The sequence below is a fragment of the Ictidomys tridecemlineatus genome, unplaced genomic scaffold (assembly GCF_052094955.1).
Source record: "Ictidomys tridecemlineatus isolate mIctTri1 unplaced genomic scaffold, mIctTri1.hap1 Scaffold_46, whole genome shotgun sequence".
In the NCBI taxonomy this organism is placed as follows: domain Eukaryota; kingdom Metazoa; phylum Chordata; class Mammalia; order Rodentia; family Sciuridae; genus Ictidomys; species Ictidomys tridecemlineatus.
Window position 1 is genome coordinate 2,174,176 of NW_027522984.1, and position 19,446 is coordinate 2,193,621.

The 19,446-nt window shown below is 34.1% G+C and overlaps 1 protein-coding gene across 1 annotated transcript; it reads right to left on the reverse strand.

Annotated features, from left to right (window-relative positions):
- Nucleotides 1-3,497: 3,497 nt before the first annotated feature.
- On the reverse strand, nt 3,498-19,137 carry LOC144373680 (transport and Golgi organization protein 1 homolog). The gene is made up of 18 exons (XM_078036704.1): nt 19,064-19,137; nt 18,746-18,823; nt 18,548-18,658; nt 17,412-17,483; nt 17,128-17,232; nt 16,362-16,484; nt 16,158-16,263; nt 15,093-15,148; nt 14,914-15,004; nt 14,604-14,742; nt 9,807-9,908; nt 8,886-8,946; nt 8,735-8,770; nt 8,591-8,658; nt 8,371-8,471; nt 7,043-7,119; nt 5,312-5,462; nt 3,498-4,303 (listed from the first exon to the last, which is right to left on the reverse strand). The coding sequence occupies exons 1-18, from the start codon at nt 19,112-19,114 to the stop codon at nt 4,026-4,028; spliced, it is 1,806 nt and encodes a 601-aa protein (XP_077892830.1). The 5' UTR covers nt 19,115-19,137; the 3' UTR covers nt 3,498-4,025.
- Nucleotides 19,138-19,446: the final 309 nt, after the last annotated feature.

The following is a 19,446-nucleotide window of genomic DNA, read 5'->3' on the forward strand; positions in this document are numbered from 1 at the left end:
CAAACTTAATACAGCAATAAGAATGTGCTAGGATTTACACATTTGCTCACTTTTGCTCCAATATGGTCTTTTGATTTGAATTAACTTCAAACTTTTGAATTGAAGTGGGTAGGATAGTACCAGATTGCTTTGAAAGGAAATTGGATCAGTTATGGTCTGTCTTATAGGCTGTTCCTTAGAGCTGACCTAAATTCACCCTCATCTGATAGTTCTACTTAGAAATAGTGTGCCTTGATCAGATCAATATCCTATATGGGAGTGTTCCCCAGATTGTAGCTGTGATTTTTTTTTCCAGATGACCAGATTGTTTTTCTGAAAGTGAGCACATTTTTAGTCATGTTGATTAGTTGTTCTACATCACATTGCTATTGTTTCTAGGGTTAACATTAATGATTCTAGGGTTAACATTAAAACCATCTCTCTCAGAATAATTACAAATTTTGGGGTGGGTTTACGTCTTCTAAATCATGTCATCTAAAAAATTGAGTCAGATGCTAATGAGATACTTTAGGAACAACTGCTGTTTTTCTGACAACTGATTGTGAAACCTTAAAACCTGCATACCTTGTCTTTATAAAGTGATGAGTATGAAAAATCTGAAAAGATATATATTTTTTTAATATAGGTAGATATGACTGCCATTTATTTCCTATTTAGATATATTGACATTCATATAAAAATATGCAGGTCATTAGCCTATTATAATTTTACTATTTACATTACTTTTAACTTGATGAGACATAAATAAAACTTTCATAGTACACAAGGTGCATATTTGATACACAGAACATAAAGATTTGTGAGGAGCTTTTTTGTGGGTTACATGTAGAACCCACGTATTTTAATATTCACTATTTTAAATGAACAATGCATGAAGGGAATGCAATACTTGGCCTATTTTTAAACTAGTGTAAACCCTAATCATACCATCTGTTTGCTTTTTAAAACAAATAACAGTTGTTTTAGCCCTTGCACTTCAAGAGATCTAGTCTTTAATTTTTCAGTTGTCTGTTAGGTCAGTTTTGTTTACTAGACTCATAAAACTATATGAGCCTGAAAGAATTATCAACCAAATTTAGTCTTTTCTTTCATCTGGATTGGGTTAATTTCACAAGTGCAAAAATAGTTCAGTCTACAGTAGTTCTAGGAAATGAAGAATTTGCCTTAATAAAATGTTCACTCAACTGAAACTCTGAGTAGTCAAAATTTCCAGACTGTAAACTTCTCAAGAGAAGGGCCTCATCTTCTCCATGTCATGTATACTTTCCAAGGTGCTTGGCAGCACTCTGTACCCTGTGGAGTACTCAGTACCTTTTTGTTTGATGTTACTGATGTTTGATGTTGCTCCCTTAAAATATGCTATTAAAATGTAGCAAAATGGATACATTGTTCTTTCTGTTCTCTCATACTATAAAACATGTATATCAAAGTGATAATTTAAAAAAAAACAAACCTTTTTTTTTTTTGGTTGTAGATGGACACAGTACCTTTATATTTATATGTGGTGCTGAGGATCAAACCCAGTGCCTCACATGCAACCCCACCCCAGCCCCTCAAAGTGATAATTTATATGAAGAAACATTTAGCATCCTTCACATAAGAATGCTTTTTTTAACCTCTATTTATTTATGTGGTGCTGAGGATTAAACCCAGGGCCTTGCCTGTGCTAGGCAAGTACTCTACCACTGAGCCACAACCACAGCTTCCACCAAAGAATGGGGTTATATGAAAAAAAAAGAGGATGCTTTGTATGAATGTCTTTCATCAGCATTAAACAAACTTAAATTGAACATTGTCATCAGCTTAGCTTTAATTCAGACCTGAATGACCAAACCTCCCCCCCCCAAAAAAAAAGGTGATTTTATCTTGAAGCAGTTAACACAAAGCAATCTGTATCTCACAAATTAGTTGTTTAAATTTACTTTCTAGTGTGGGAGGAGATGAGTTACTGGACAATAATTACAACTATAGCAATAATACTTTCAGGTTGAAACACTACTGCTTCACAAATGAAATGATTTTAGTAACTAAATTCAAACACAACTTGCTGGAGAGAACTTCTAAAACTTTTGAGATACAAAAGTATACTTGAATCAAGGGACAGTATTCTCTACACAACCTGTATATGGGCAGCTACCTTGGGCTTTGCTACAGAAGTGGTACAATCAATCAGATGGATGTAAGGAGAGGCAACTATGGGTGGGTTCAGAACTGCTCAGATAAACTATGTAGAATGCATTATAACTTACTAATAGAATAAATACAAAAAAGGCTTTAGAGGGAAAACTACTGTTGCTTTGAATAAAATAATAAATCTGCCTTTTCTTGAAAATCTATCTTCCTAGCTGACATCACCTTTATTTAAATGCTATTTTAAAATTAGAAGTTAAGTAACTTCAGCATTGCCTTGTGTCCTGTAGAGGTTGAAAGATACATTCAAAATGTGTTTGTGACTTAAATTTTATTTTACATGGTTAAAAATGGCATAAGCTATTATATGGTTTTCCTCTTACACACAGCTGCTGCTTCTAATATTAAATGGAGGTTATGTAGATAGAATTTGAGTCCTTTAGGAAGAATTCATTTTTATTCTGAGTTATCTTCAGTAGTTTAGAGATTTTGTTTCACAGAGATTTTGTTTCACACTGAAGCTTTTGCCCCTATTTTGAGAATACTTAGGGGACATAAAAAAACAATGATATGTTATGTTCTAGGTTTCAACAATCCTATTACTTTCTAGAATTTAAAAGAATGGAAGAATATGGTCTAGCAGTAAACAAAAGTATCAGGCTTTTATAATTTTATTTAAATCTTAAACCTCTTAAAATGTACTGTTAAAATTGCCGTAATTAAAATTACAGTTCTGGAGAGCTAGTTCTTAGAAACATTGTTTTAAAGACAGTAGTTACAGATCCAGGACTTGCTTTAATTGTTTTTTAAATAAAATATGTTTGAGTATCTATCAAAAAAAAAAGAATTTAATTCAGCCCGTAGTTGCTGAGTAAAGACATTATAAGCCTTAGAGTTTCATTCATTCTTAGAGGATTATACTTTTCTAATTTTTTTTATCATATTCCTTGAAAATCAGTGGGAAGGTATGGGAAAGAGAAGAGTGTGTTGTGTACATTTTTAAAAAGAAATTTCCTTATTTTTTATAGACACAACATACCACCTTATATTTTACTGTTACAATGCAATAATGGCAAAAGCAGTAGCTCTTGCTACTAATGTAAACTCATTCTCAGAAAAGCATTCTCACATGGACAGTGGTTAGAAAAAAGTACATGAATGTGCTACAAAAATAGAGCCACAAGACTTCTCACAAGTAAAAGAAATCCTCTGTAGAAGTCCACAGTTGACCAAGGTCCAGCCTCCTTAACAGTGAGCAACAGGGAATATGCTGCCAAGTCACTATCTTCAGTTCTGAGAGTGTGTTTACATGCTTCCCCAATGGCACAAAATCTCATGACGATCCAATGAATCAACAGACACTTGGGAAATATTAATAAACAATTTTTATGAACTATTACAACAAAGAACTTCAGCAAGAAGGAAAATGATGTTTATGATCTTTGAGTAAACATTTTTAGCCCAACAGTCTCTGCGACCAGATATTGAAAGAGAAAAAAAAATCAAGCTTATAAAACACCATTTCTCTGTTATCAACTGGAATACACTAATAATAGAATAATGGAAATACATGTTCTTAAAGCATTTCCACAGGAAATGTCCATAATTATGACATTCTAAATCATTTAGCAATTGTATATGCTACATTAACTAAAACAAAGGTATTCCTTATTGCACATTTTTAAATTGGAAGGATACTCTAGCTTAAGTGGGGGATATTTAGGGGGAAAATATTTTGGCTCAAAATGTATACTGCACCAAGGCAGCTTCATTCTGAAAACATAAACCATTTAAAATAAACTTTTATATTTTGAAGCCAATAATCCTTTAATTCTGACTAAGTGTCAGAGGTTAATTTTATGGGCCCTGTTTTTAAGGCCTGTGAACAGCCCTCACTACTCTTGAGAATTAGGTGGAGTTTCATCTTTAAAGCCTGAAGGCATTAAGTCTTTTGCAGCAGGTGGTGGCCCATAGTCTTGGGGACCATGAGTTGGAGGTGGTAATGGGGCACCAGGAATGAAGTACTCTCTTGGGCCAAATGAGCCTAAAGGTCTAAATGGTGCTGGTGCAGGTCCTGGAAAAAAATCACGAGGGTCAAAAGGCAAATCCCATTTTCCAGGTGTAACACCTGGTGCATATTCTCTGAAGCCTATTGGTGGACGCATACCAGGACCTGGAAAATAAAAAGGAAGTTATGTAAATACCAGAAATTTCTGAACTAGGGTGATTTCAAGTATGTTAATATAGTCTTTAATTTCTCCCAAGCCTAGAACATCAGCTGGTGAACATCCTGACTTGCCAGATGAGGCAAACTGAGATGGAACAAGTTTAGGTTATAGCCTTTGACCAACCAGCCATGAAGCAACATATTAAGGATTTAACATGGCTCTACCTAGCTCCAGGCTTGTCTTTTTTCTTTCCCTACTATATAATTGCAGAACTATTTCTATCTCACAAGAGCTCCATTTATATTTGGAAGTATTACCATGACAAGATGATAGATTATGAAATAAGAACTTTACTACATCAAAGAAATTTTGATAAAAGGAAATCTCACTATCTATTACTGTATCCATTAAAAATTCATGAAGTATTTCAGCATGGACTTTACACATGCCATCAGAATCAAGGTGCACGCATGCCCTCCTGGAAAAGGCCTTCCACAGCCACCTAATTAAACCAGGAACATTTATTAGGTAACTGTTAAATCCTCTTTAACACTTCCCTCTGACTTTTTTCAAGTTAAGGAGGGTTTGACTTTTCCTTTTCTATATTCTATAACCTACTGCTTATGCTTCCATTATGGGTGATTACAAACTTTATGTTATAGGATTTTCATATCTGTGACAAAATTTTAAGTTATGGCATGCGTCTCATCCACCTTTCCATCTATTGCAGTGCATATCAACAGATTTTCAACAAACATCTGCAGAAGTAATATTTCTGGCTTTTCTGTATATAGCCCCTTATCCTTGTCTATGAGAGATAGCTATTGCCTATCTCAGTATAAGATTATGTAGTGTCCCATATGTCCCAGAAAACTGGAGGAAAAGTTAAAATGTACTCAGCTTTATCCTTTCATTGTTAAGACCTGAGATAGCAACCAACTGTTTTAGCAAGCAATAGAAGTGGAAGATGAATGTGATTTATAAGTCAATCACTACTGTTCAGATCATCATACCAAATGGTGGAGGAATTGGCCGAGGCCCAAAAGGCCCACCGAGCTGAAGTGGCGGTCCATACCAAATGGGAGGTGGTGGAGGCCGTCCCATCGGGGGTCCCATGAAGGGTACCCCTGAGAAAGGAGGGGGCCCTTTCATAGCCATATGAACCTGCAATTTAAGATTTGAAAGCAGTTAAAAGTTTTAAAATTCCTATGTATTAAGACAAAGTACCAATACCTATAAAAGCTAAAACCCAAAACCTGTCCAGAGAACACCATCAGTGCAACAAAACTCTACCCACCCCTCCTGTGTATTCCCACTGACAGCTTACAGAAGTTGGAAGGATGCCACAAGAGGGAGCAGTTTGTTACTGATTATATCTGCACAGGAAAGGGAAAGGCAAGAGGACTGGCAGGGGTTATTAACAGAGGTGATTTCTGACCAGTATGTCATGCTGTATTCACTACAATCTATTTCAAAGGGAGTCCCCCCATCCCCATCACTTCCCTTTTATCACAATAGCTCATTACTTCCATATTAAGAATGAACAGAATAAAATGAAAAATCCATTCTCTACTCATGTAATAATAGCTACTATTCTACTATATCTTCAGTAAGTCTTTCATATATTATTCAACCTCTGAGATCTTTAAGTAGACTGTCTTGTTTTAAATAAGAGGGAACAAAAGCAAATGGGATATCATAATTTGTTGAAGGCCACACTGCATATTAAAGAACTCAATCCCAGGTTTGCCTCCAAGCCATGCTTTTTCCCACCTCTATTCCTCTCTAACAATGGGTCTTTGCTCTCTTTTAAATTTTCTACTACAAAGGGGTTTGGGGTCTTATCTAAGCTGCCCTTAGATTTCTCCAGAGATGTATATTCCTGGAATATATATACACTGGAACTTGAGAAGTATTTTCCATCACAGTGCTATATACACAAATTAGGAAGACAAGCCTTTAATATTTACTTTCATTTACTGTACACCATTTGAGATATTTATTTATCATTTCCTATGAGTAGTGGGTTTGAAACTAAACAATTAAAAATTTATTTTATTATAGAGCTGCAGAAGACTTACTAGATATAATAGCAACACAGTTACAAGAGAATACACTTATGTGAACAAATGAGACCATTTCTTGGGACTGGCTCAAGAGGTCATTTCAGATGATCATTGTTTCACAGAAAATCTGATACCAATCTAATTCAAATCACTCAAAATAGGGTTTGCACAAATGGAGGAATTCTTAAATAACATTCTTCCAAACAAAAATAAAAATGATGAATTATATAATTTATAATGAATTTACTTTGCCTTAGAACATTCAACACAAAACACCATATAAAGTTAGAGTGATAACTTTTCACATTCTGTAGTTCATTATAGTTGTACACACTTAAGCAACATTCCCAAGTTAAAGAGAAAAGTAAGCTCAATATTGCATGCAGTTTAAAGCAAACAAGATCAGTGTCATGCTCTGAATATCCTTCCCATAAATGCACAGAATAAAACCCAATTCAGTTCTCAACCTCTAAGTACTTACTCCAACTGGATGCTCAGTCAAAGAAGTAAGGGTGGAGACTGAGGGGGTCTCAGGTTCTTGGGGAACAGTTTGCTTTTTAAAAAACAAATGGGATAGTACAAATAGAACACAAAGAAGGATAAAGCAAAGAGCAAGTACTGTAGGAAAGCTACATGTTCCTGCATGACCACATGATTCACAGTAACTACAGAACTTACCTTGCCCTCATTCGTCACCTTAGCTGGAGAAGAACTTCTGGAGCTGCTGTTCATGTGAGCTGGACCACATCCTGAATCTGTTAGAGATCAAAGAATGGATTCAGACTATTCTAACATGAAAAGAATAAAAATCCTCCATCCACAATTACAGATTCTTTGAAATTACTTGGTCCCTTTACCAGAGGCAACGGGTTTCCCAGATGCCTCAGAAGACCAGTACGAGGTAAAGGTCCATCCATTGACCTTGGGAAAGAAAGATCAGAGCCCTTGTATGTATTTTTCAGAAGAAATAAACCACTGGTGGACAGGTCAGGGTTCAACAATAACTAGAAAGCAACATGAAAAATGGGTTGCCCAGGGGTTGGTGTCATAGCTCAGTTGTAGAGTGTTTGCCTAGCATGTGTGAGGCACTGGGTTTGATTCTCAGCACACATTTAAAAAATAAATAAAGATATCATGTCCACCTACAATTAAAAATATTTTTTTAAATGGGTTGCCCAATACGTAAATCACAATTTATGAAGAGACTTAAGTAAAATAAAGAACTGCCTTGGGTTGATAGAACAGGAGATTAATAAGTACTGGTCCTAAACTTTAAGCTATAGACTTAAAGTATGTGTAGGCTGGCTTTTCTTTAGTCTGTATAACCTGACTTCCAATCTTACCAAGACTACAGTCCTATTTAGAATTTGAAATAAGATTCAGTATTTCATGTTGGAAATATGTATGCTACATAAAGTTTAAGGCTACTTTTATAATATTTGGGAAAAGAACACCATAGAGATTTAATTTAAAGATAAAGGTTTACACTTCGCAGTGTAAAATTTAAAAGAAAAAAACAATACAGGGACCTCCAGGGAAAAAAATGCTTTCTATTCTAGAACAGATTTTCCAGAAAACATTCACTAAGATAAAGTAAGAAATTATCTTCTATATATTGTACAGGCCCAAATTCAATGTTTTCATTAGATATTCAAAAGGGGGAAAAAAAAACCTTGAAGCAGTTTACTATAAAGCAACATGTGAATGCTCACTAAATCCGTTTCTAGGCATATCTTTTTGATTAAGAGTAGCAGAAGGTGGAGAAGGGGAACATTCTCCACCACTCATGGGGGATGGACCAAAAGAGCCATTATGGCTCAGTGGACCTAAAGACAACAATGCCGTGTTACTACTTTAAGGCAGCCTTCTCCCTGACACCAACCCTCACCTCCTGCTTTAGCAAATCATTCAGATTATTTCATAACCATTACACACAGAAATAAAAAGTAATTTACATACATTTGCACCAAGAAATAAAATAGCTCCTTTTACAAAGTGCCCCCTACCTCTCTGAGGAGGATTTTGTAAATCTGGTCTTCCCAGCATAGGTTTTACAATCCCGGGTTCATCTTGACGCACTGCAATCTTTTGGGTCATTTCCAATAGTCTTGAATATTGAGAAAGAATGGACTGAATTATGAAACAGCAATCTATTCCTTCATAGATAATATCTAGCATAACCTTAAAACACTATAAAACATATAGGAAGATACCAAAATCACATACTTCTGTCTCAAATTAGCAACTTCCCTTTTCTCTTCAGCTATAGCTCTTTCTGCAGAACGAGCTTTGAGCTATTAAAGAGAAAATATTCAAATTCAGTTGCAGTAGGCTATGCTCAAAATAAAGAAAAGGGGGAAAAAATCTTACCCAATTATCATGAGCTTTCTTCTCATGCATAGCAATCTGAAAAAGACAATACATTAAAAAATATGTTTTTAGGGACTCATTATAATAGCCTATAATTGTCTGTATTAGATATCAAGAAATTCTGCAACTACAGGACAGTATTAATTACTACCTGGTTTTTAAACGAGTGCTTGGTTTTCTGTAATGCTTCTTCCATCTCTTCAATTCTCCGCCTAAGAATTACAACAATTGAATAACATTTGAAACATTTCTGACCATTTTCCCTTTATTCCATCAGCTATACTTTTAAAGATTTTATCATACATAAGAAAAACATTTCTATAGTTATATGAATCCAGTGTGATCAAAACTAATACTACAGGCCAGGTGCAATGCCACATGCCAGTAATCCCAATGATTGGGAAGCTGAGGCAGGAGGATCACAAGTTCGAGGTCAGTCTCAGCAATTAAGTGGGAACCTATGCAACTGAGACCCTGTCTCAAAGTAAAAAAAAAGGTCTAAGGATGTAGCTTAGTAGTAAAGCACCAAAAATAAATAAATAAATAAATAAAATAAAATAAAGACCCAATACTAATAACTTCTTTATCATTTAATTGCTAGAGATTCTGAATGATAAATTATAATTTCCTTAACTGTTCATCAGTGTGTTCTCAAGTAATTCTGCTAGAAATATCTTCCTCCTTAAAACTTTTTTTTTCTTTTTTTCAAATTATATCCATAAAAGATTTCCAAGGTCTATCAAATGCCACACTTTTGTGGGTCTTGATACATCACACAGCAAACTGATTTCTTAAAGAATTACTACAACATACAAAACCCCCAGAACTGTTTGCATTGACCAAGTTCCCTATGGTCTTGCCCATTGGGTATAAGTAAATTTTTGTTAACATTTTTCATTTGTAAAGTTGAAATTTATTTTTTCTCCTGTGTGAATTGAATGTATTCATATCCTCTCGTTATTTATACTTCCATGCTATTTTCTTCTATCTACATAATGTAAAAAAAGATTAAAAAAGAAAACCACCACTAGTTTATTAGACATTGACACCCTCCTTTAGAAACTGAACTCACTTGTAATTTTTAACTTCCTGTACAGCGGAAACCACCTTTTCATCTGCAGCTGACAGCCGCTGCTCTTTTTCTAGTCTCTCATATTCTTCTTGGCTCACTTTCCTAATATAAAGCCAGTTATCAAATCAAAAGTTTCTTTCTGTGAATATCACTTCCCACAATTCTATAAAATGCTTAGGCACATAAAATAGGAATTCAAACCTGCAATTTCGTAAATCAAACTCTGGCAAATCACTTACATTTTCTAATTTTTCCTCTTAATTCTCTATTTACCAGTAAATAAAATAAATGTGAAAACAACATGTGCCCCAAGGGCAAGTCTCCTGTGTGTAAGATAATAAAAACTCACTTTACTTCAATGTGGAAGATCAGGACTGATAAACCTAACATAATTAAACATATTAGGATAAAGCAAGGGATAATTCTTTTCTCGTTTCTGCCATGGGTAGGACACTAAGTATATCTTTGTCATGGAGGAACTCTTTTCTCAATCCAAGACTGGTACCATAATAAAGATATAGTCAATCAAAGAAAAAATCTTCTAGAATATGTCTTTTAGCTATGCAATTAGCCACAGAACATTTTTCACACTTTAGATATATATTTCAAAAGAATTGCAATTAAGCAAAAAGACAAATCTGCTTTTTGATAATGTCTGTCAACCAGAAAAAGAAGCCAAACTGACCCACCATCAGAGTATTATCTACTGACAAGTTTTAACTCTGATCATGAAACTCAAGATGTTCATCTACTGAGACAAAGGTAGCCACATTTAATGATTTTAAAAATACTATTTTCTGCTATCCTTGTACTACTTTAGCCATAGTTCCAATTCAAAAGATAATTAACTTGAAACTTAATTTTCCATAAATCAGAAGAACTATAGTAAAAAAGGATTATTGATACCAAATAGAAAAAGGGGATTATATATTCTTATATAGCTTCTCATTTAATTCTTCAGCAAGTATTTTATGAGTGGCTATAATATACTAGTTACCTTGTAAGATGCTAAAGAATAAAAGAGCTCACTGTTTCAGGTATAAATGACGCCTAAAGGAATAATAATTTTCCCCACTGGCTTAAGAAGGAATATGGAGAAAACTGAATCTTGAAGGACAGAGAGAATTTTGTTTCCAATTACCAAAGAGTTAGTCTGAGAGCACTAAGAACAATCAAAACATCTTTATAAGAATATAAAATTGTGTTTGAAAGGATACAAGCTAAAAAGGCAGTGAAGATATATGTATGTGGCCAAGATCCATTAGAAAAAGGAATCTCAGAATTACAAGTAAAGCTGGCACTTTAAGGTACTTTTCTCCTAGGTTTACCCACATATTGAAGATAACACAAAGATATAATGAGTCTGAACTAAGCCTTCATCAAATTCCTGGGCTTAGAGGAAAAAAGAAGTGTTTGGGGCTACAAATAAAGGGACCCTTAATAAAAGCCCTAGCCTTTGAGTTTAGATTAGAAAGTACTGCACACTTAAGTGATGAACAGGCAAAAAATCCAAAAGGAACAATACTGAAACATTGAAAAGACAAGTCATTTTTGAATTATCTTAATTGCTGACTAAGTTTGAAGTGACAATCTTACTCAAGTAACCTCAACACTTTTCTATAAGAAGATAACTTCATCTTAGTTCCTCAAATTTCATGTATAATTATCACAACAATGTTAGCCAATCAAAACTGACCAGGCACTCCATAAGACAAAATTCTGTGAGAAAAAATCCCACAGAAAAGGAAACCACCTAATGGGGTTAACCACACATGTTTTAAAATCACTGTGCTTTATATAGTCAAAAAAGTAAAGTCAAGATTATGAATTTCAGGTCTGGGAATATAGTTTAGTTGGTAGAGTGCTGCCTTGCATGCACAAGGCTCTGAGTTCAAACCCCAGCACCACAAAAGAGGAAAAAAAAGATTATGAATTTTGTCAAAGGATTAGAAACTATAAAACCGAGAAATAGTTGGGTGTGGTGACCTACATACAGTCGAAGATACTTGGAGGCAGAGGCAGAATGATGAGATTAAAGATAGCTTGGAAAGCAGTAAGACACTAGTCCCTTATGAGAAAGAGCAAGGAATCTGGGGAGGTAGCTCAATAGTAGAACACATGGCTCAAGGTCCTGCATTTGAGCTGTAGTACTGAAATAGGACTGGGGTTGTGGCTCAGTGGTGAAGCACGTGCCCCACATGTGTGGGGCACTGGGATCAGTCCTCAACACCACATAAAATAAATAAAATATTGTGTCGGGCTGGGGATGTGGCTCAAGCAGTAAGGCGCTCGTCTGGCATGTGTGCAGCCCGGGTTCAATCCTCAGCACCACATACAAACAAAGATGTTGTGTCCGCCAAAAACTAAAAAATAAATATTAAAATTATCTTTCTCTCTCTTAAAAAATCCTATAAAAAATAAAATAAAATATTATGTCCATCTACAACTAAAATAATATTTTAAACCCTGAACTTTTTAAAATCCTAAACTCAATGAATGATTTTAACAACAGATTTGGGAAGTAAAATAAATCCTACCGCTTTTAAGACAGGTCAGAAGAAAATATCCAGAAGAAGTAAATCCAGAATGTAGGAGGCAGGGGAAATCAAATTCTAATATGCATTATTATAATCAGAAGAGAGAATGAGGTAAAATCAACATTTAGAAAAAGACTCGAAAATTCAAGAAATGTTTAATGGTCCCAAGCAACATAACTGCAAGAGGAAAAAGTGGGTGGGGTGGGGAAAACTACACCTAGGCACTTCCCAATACAACTGTTAAAAAAAGAGAGAAATGACTACAGGAACTAGGGGAGGGAGATAAGACCAAACAACAATGATAATGGACTCCTTAAAGAAAAAAAATTAAAACAGATGGTAATTAATTGGATATTTTCAAATTGCTAAAACTAAGTAACAGTCAAAATTCAGTAGCCAAAAGAAAGATCCTTTAAAAATGGAAACTGGTTTTAACTCTAATCATGAAGTTCATGTCAACCTAATACAGATTATAAAGGTAGCAATATTTAGTGGATAAAATACTATTCTCTGTTTATCCTTGTACTACTTTGATACACTAATCAAATCTATCATTAAAGGACAATGTTCAAATAGAATGAAAATAATTTCAACTAAGAAACCAACAGTGTAGAATGCAGAACTACAGAAACTTTAAATATGTGTATAAATTGAATGAATGTCTTGTGGAGTTCACAGTATATGAAGTACTAACATAAGATGCCACAACAGTTATCTGATTCAGGAGCTACTTAAAGCCCATAAAAACAAGTAATAAACCTATTAATCTATGTCAGGTTTTTATTAAATCCAGAATATATACCAAGGCCTTTAAATTATGAGAAGATGAATAAAATTATAATTATATAATTATAATTCCATTATAATTTATGATTACATCAAGCTTATACAGGTGATGAGGAAAATAATTAAAAATATTTAAACTATTAAAAAGATACAAGGAAGAAAAAAAGAACAGGTCATCAAATAGAAAGCAAATTCTTCATAAACCACAGGCACATATTGACATGGACAGACTTATATTTTAGAAAGTCCACTCAAGCGGCTATAGAGAAAATTACTAAGAATTTGAAATAAATTATATAAAAAATATAAATAATGGAGAATGAAGACAGATGACCTAGGTTAGAAACAGAAAAGATGACACAGGCATGAACTAACATAGTACATGGGGATGAGAAAAAAAGAGTACAAACCACAGATGATGACTGAATGAATTTTGGAGGAGTTGAGGAAAATAGTGCTACAATTTAACTGCATTACAAAGAAAATTAATTGCCATTTAGGTCATTCATATTACTTGTAGGGACAGAGAAAACAAGTGTTCTTTTGAAAAAAAAAGTGATAAAATGAGAAATGTTTCTTTGAAACAGGCCAGGCATTTAGAACTGGCCTGAACAAAAATTTGAGATTCTAAAAAGGTCGCTTGGAGATCACAGAATTTTAGAAAAGTTAATGGAAAGGTTTCAATATTTAATGCATTAATTAGGCAACAGAAGTCAAAATACCTAAAAATAGTTAGGTCTATAAGAAGGTCTGTCTTTGCTTTAACAAGATATATATATATATCTTGTTAATAAATCAGGTGCAAACAAATAAAATCTGACACAAAAAAACTATTTTTAGAGAATTCAAGTATTTTTGTGGATTAAAAACTTCAAATGAACTTCCAAAAAATAACTAGCTCCACACTGAGAAGATTAATATATAAATATATACTACAAACAAGTACTTCTGTAATCATAACTCCTAAAATCCTTGCCACAGTTCAATTTTTAGTGTGAACATCTGAGATACTCAAGTCCAAAACTTGTACCATCAATAAGTAAATATTATTCCTTTTTGAAGTTTTTATTCTACTAAAACATGTCATTCCAAAACACTCAGTATTTTTAAAGGTCCAGAGTTAGAGATACAAGTTCAAAATATTAGAATTACATAACTGATCACAATGAAAGGAAATTAAAATAAATAGTGGGATCATAGAAAGGGTCTAGATCTTTGAGAGGTATTTCCACATCAGTGACTGTTAATACCAGTTTACCACTTCTTGCCTTCATATGAATTTGACAATTGATTATGATGTCCTCACAGCCTTAGTTTATGGTTCCAACTACCTCAGGACTCTTAAGACTGATGATGGAAAGAAAAATGCAACTTATAGGAAACAAAACACAAAGAAAAAAAGACAAATCTCTACTAGATAAAATTATCTGTTAGTTCACACAATGATAACAATAACAAACAATGGAAATCTTACTTTTTTAGTGCCATCTCATTTTGCTGGTAGAGTTCATTTAAAATCTCCACTTTCTGCCTAAGAGTTTTGCATTCCTCTTCCAGTCCAACTTTAGAAGACCGTAGTGAATTGCAGTCACTTTCTAATTTCTTTATTTGGTCTGTAAAGGATAAAACAGCTTATCTCTATATGTGTACAAGGACTTAAGAACTTGTTTGAGGGAGTAGTGCCAAGAAAAGTAAGAAGCATGAAAGCAAGAAGCCATTCTTTATCTTTCCAATAAATTTTTAAGTCTTTCCAACATGGCAATTTCTTCTCAAGAAGAACCCACCTTCTAGATTACATTTTGTGGACATCGAGGCTCTTAGCTTAAGTTGTAAAAGTTTTAGATCCTCTTCAACTACTGATATTGTAGTTTTTGTCTAAAAATTGCAGAAAAGAGAGGTATTCTTAAAAGTGAGGCACAGGAAGAATTCACAGGTACTATGGGACTCTTACAAAAAACTATACCTGAGAGACATCCATCATCTGCTTAATTTGATCTTTGATCTTCTCGTTCCGATCACCTAAAAAACAAAAGACTTTAGCTTTTTCTTTCCTTACTTTTAACTCTATATTCTCCTAACTTCCCTAAACTAAAGAATGATTGTGTTCAAACACTGGAAGAAAAAAAATCAATTAAATAATTATACTGATTAGACTAATGACTTTTAAGAGAATTGCAAGCTTAGATTTAAAAAAAAAAAAGAGAGAGGTGAATTTCAGACTGGGGTTGTGGCTCAGTGGTAGAGTGCTCACCTAGCATGTGTGAGGCACTGAGTTTGATCCTCAGCATAAAAATAAATAAAAGTACTGTGTCTGTCTTAAAAAAAAAAAGGTGAATTTCTAGTTTGCACAACTAAAATGTTATCTATGCTATTCTTGTAAGATAAAAGCTTTTCTTCTCTCTCAGATCTATCTTCACCTGGGCAATAAGTGTCTTGTTTAGAAAGATTCAATCCTCTATTTTCTCCCTGAATCTACTACCAGGTGTGGTTTGAAATACTTGCTATGTAAGCAATATCCAACTTGGGAGAAAACATCTGGAAATATTTTCCTCATCAGTAAACACTGTTACACTCCCTCTCTAGCTTTCTGATAGTCTCTAGCCTCTGTTCTCACAGCCTTAGTTTATGGTTCCAACTGCCTCCGGACTGACTGTGGACCTTAAAACCACAGAGCCATAGAGATGATGAGTATCAAAATCAAGTATCATCTGCATAAGTTAAGAAATAAATTTCTCTTACTGTACAATGTTCAATACTTAGAGGTATAGGATATGACTATTGTAGCTGCAGTGTACTTACTAGTTTTCAATAGGATAGAAAAAGTCAGTGTTCTTCACATGCCTATTGCTACATTATACCCCAACAACCCACCTCTGCCAATGCAACAGACATATCTATAGATCCAGTGATATGTGTCTACAACCCTGAAGCTTAAGAAGAAATTAAGCCAGCTGAAAAGTGGCATCTGTATACTTAATTAAAGACAGGAAATCAAAAAAGGATTCAACCTCCCTGAGACTGATCTTACCTGCTAACTCTCCATTGGTTAATTCATCTGACTCATCTCGACTTTGATCCTCAGATTCAGATTCACATTGAAACCGATTCAACTGTTTGATGTGATTAGTCAAAGCCTAGAAAAGAAGCAAAAGGTTGGAAGACTCTCGATTTTAATTCAGAAGATTTCAGGAGAATTCATGAGATGAAACATGTATTTGGAGTATAAACTTACATGAATAGTATCATCTTTTTGACTAAGAGCTACTTGTAAATCTTTCTGGGTCTTCTCAAATGATTTCATTTGTTCACTGAGCTCAGCGTGTGATGTACTCCAGTCTTTTACTTCCTGCTGCAACTGAAAAGTCAAAACACATGAATTCCTATGGGTTAGGGAGGGGTTTCTGCACTGGATATATCAGGACTACAAGACTTAGACAAAGAAATAGAGAGCCATACTCCTTGGTGGCCTGCCTCAATCGAGGGGGTTGAGACCTTGGTTAAGGAAGAGGGCAGAGTGGCCCCAACTCTCACAGCTGCAGTAAGAACATCAGAGCTATCAGGAAGTTGACCCTGTTTATTGCATTCCCCAGAAAATTGCTGCCAATTCAAATAATTTATCTCCAGCAGGAATGGCTGGGCACATATGACTGTCTCCTAAATTTAGATTCCTTATCATGTAATCTTCCCTTGGCCGGTGAATCAGTAACTATTCAAAAGAGGATCATAAAATACTTAATTTTCTGGTTTAAAAAGTTTCTTTGAGGCTATGCAAGTTAATAACTGATTGACATTTGATAAGGAAAGCAATAATCCAAAAATCCAAAACAGATGGAGACCATATATATGCACTCAATTTGGGGAGCATTGTTTAAACTTTGCATATCTAGAAAAGGTCCTACATGAAAATTCCTTACCTCAGAAACAGATCCAAGAAAGATACAAGATAATGATATTCACTTCTCTAGTTTACATTATGTATGACATCAAATTTTCTTTACCTGCTCTTTCTCCTTCTTAAGCATGGTATTTTCTTTCTGAAGCTGACAGCATTTCAACTTCACCTTCTCTTCACGAAGCTTAGCTTCAGTAAGGAGAATTTGAAGCTAATGAAAAACACTACAGTTAGTGAATTAATTCCAAAGAAGAAACAAAGTTATACTTTCCCAAACAAGACATCATATAGTTCTCATTTTTTGCACATTTTAGCACACCTCAAATTTTTGGTCCGCAACAAAACTAAGATGTAGTACTAATATCCGTTAGCAATAGTTGGCAGCTTTACCTCTGAAAGTTCAGAAGTATTTACTGAAATGACATCTTTAAGCTTCTCTATAGATTTCTTATTTTCCATTATCTGCCAGGTGAAAACAGAACACAAAATATGCATTAGGATTTCAGTAGAAATACGAATATATATCTGTGTGTGTGTGTGTGTGTGTGTGTGTGTACGTACACATACATATATATACTAAAAAAGATAAACACAACAAAATTTTTGCCAAGCCATCCCATTACATTTCAGGTAAATGCAGGGGATCCAGCTTTGGACTAAGCAAAAAATCAAGAACTGAAAGAGATGAGGGAAAATGAAGTCATAAATATTTCATGGCATCCACAACCTTACTGTTTATGAGATAACCAGAAAAAAAGTTCAAAGTATAGAAAATCATAATGCAATAAGTAAATAAAATGTTTTAAAGCATAGAAAATTAACTAATTAATTACTGTTTCAAGTAAACCAGTTCAAATTAGTAATTTTTTTTCTAGTGATAGAGAAAAAAATTTCCCAAGATCATTTTTAAAATTTTCTTATCTGAAGTAAAAAATGATAAAATTTAAGGAAGAATAGACTAATCTCACATACAGAAGAATTCCAAAAAAATTATAAAGATACTTGCTCCTTAAGGAAGTGGACATAAATCTGCAATCTTTGTTTGCAATGCCTGGGATTGAATCCTGGGCCTCATGCATGCTAGGCAAGTGCTCTACCATGAGCTGCATCCTGAGCTTGTAACTCTTCATACTTTAACTGTGGGCTGTGCATGGTAACTTCCAAAGAATGCAATATGAAAAGGATTGGAAAGAATTTTTACAGTGGAGAAATCTGATAAATACTACCTCAGCTAGGTGATCAAGCTTACTTGGGGGTAGGATATTTCAGAACACACTCTCTACCATCTTTTGCAACTTTTATGTAATTACAGAAACTTATAGAAATTGAAAATGAAATATGTAAGTAAAAATTTTTTAAGTTGTTGTATCAGTACTTAAAAGTTCCACAAAATGGGCAGAAGTGGGTTCAACTTCCTTGACTCCTAATCTTACTTTAGTTAACAGCTGGACTAAGTTCAACTTAACCAATTTTACAAAATATTTCAAAAGCCAAATTGCAGTAATACTTAGCAGCAAAACTCTTACCAAGTCCTGATTCTTAGCTTTCTGTTCTCTCTCAGATTCTAACATAACATGAAGACTTTTAGCTCCCTCATCCAGAAGTTCTTTAGCTTTTTCAAGAAGCTTCATTTTATCCTGGAAAAAAAAGGTGTCAAGATTACTCACTCATTACATTTACTTTTGAGTTTAGAATGTAATTCCCCCCAAAGAAGGGATTTTTACCTTATAATTAGTTGCTTCATCAGAAAGAATCATATTTTGTTTCATGGTCTCTTGGACCTGTTTCTTTGATTCCTTCATCTATGTAAATAAAGTATTCAGAATTAAGATACACAAATTATAGTGCTACCATACAAGTTACTTCCAGACAAGTGACCCTTTCCAGAAGAAAGCAGTACTTAATACATATGACTGTTTAGAATTTGGATGATTTGTAGGAAATAATGAAACAAAAATTTTAAAATATGATTTTTAAATTAAAACAGGTAGGAATGATTCAAGCTAGAACCAAGGGAGAAAGAAACAAAAAAATAATTATACCTTCTGTTCATAATTTGACAATTTCTGCATTAGTTCTTCATTTTCTTTCATGAAATTGTTCACCTTTTTGGAAATTTGCTATTCATTGACTAAAAGGGGGAAATACACAAGATTATTACAATCACTAAATGAAATTCAATTACTCAATCTACTAAAAGCAAAGACATGTTATATGGTACTATGAGGAAATACTTCTTAGCATAACTATTATGCTTTTAAAAAGCAATCTATGCTTATTAGCAATAAGAGTATAAAAATTATTAGAATTTAAGAAAAATATAAGAACAATGATATTTTGCTGGGTGCAGTGGTGCACACCTGTAATCCCAGTGGCTCAGGAGGCTGAACTAGAAGGATTCCAAGTTCAAAGCCAGCCTCAGCAA

Bases quoted from the DNA above. Each gene is read 5' to 3' on its own strand.
- LOC144373680 (XM_078036704.1), bottom strand. From the start codon at position 19,114: ATGAAAGAAAATGAAGAACTAATGCAGAAATTGTCAAATTATGAACAG. The intron at 16,485-17,127 runs GTAAAGAAAATT...TTGACTTTTCAG, and splicing joins TTAAGAAGGAGAAAGAGCAG to TTGCAGCAGGAAGTAAAAGA. The intron at 16,264-16,361 runs GTAAGTTTATAC...CTTCTTTTCTAG, and splicing joins AAAAAGATGATACTATTCAT to GCTTTGACTAATCACATCAA.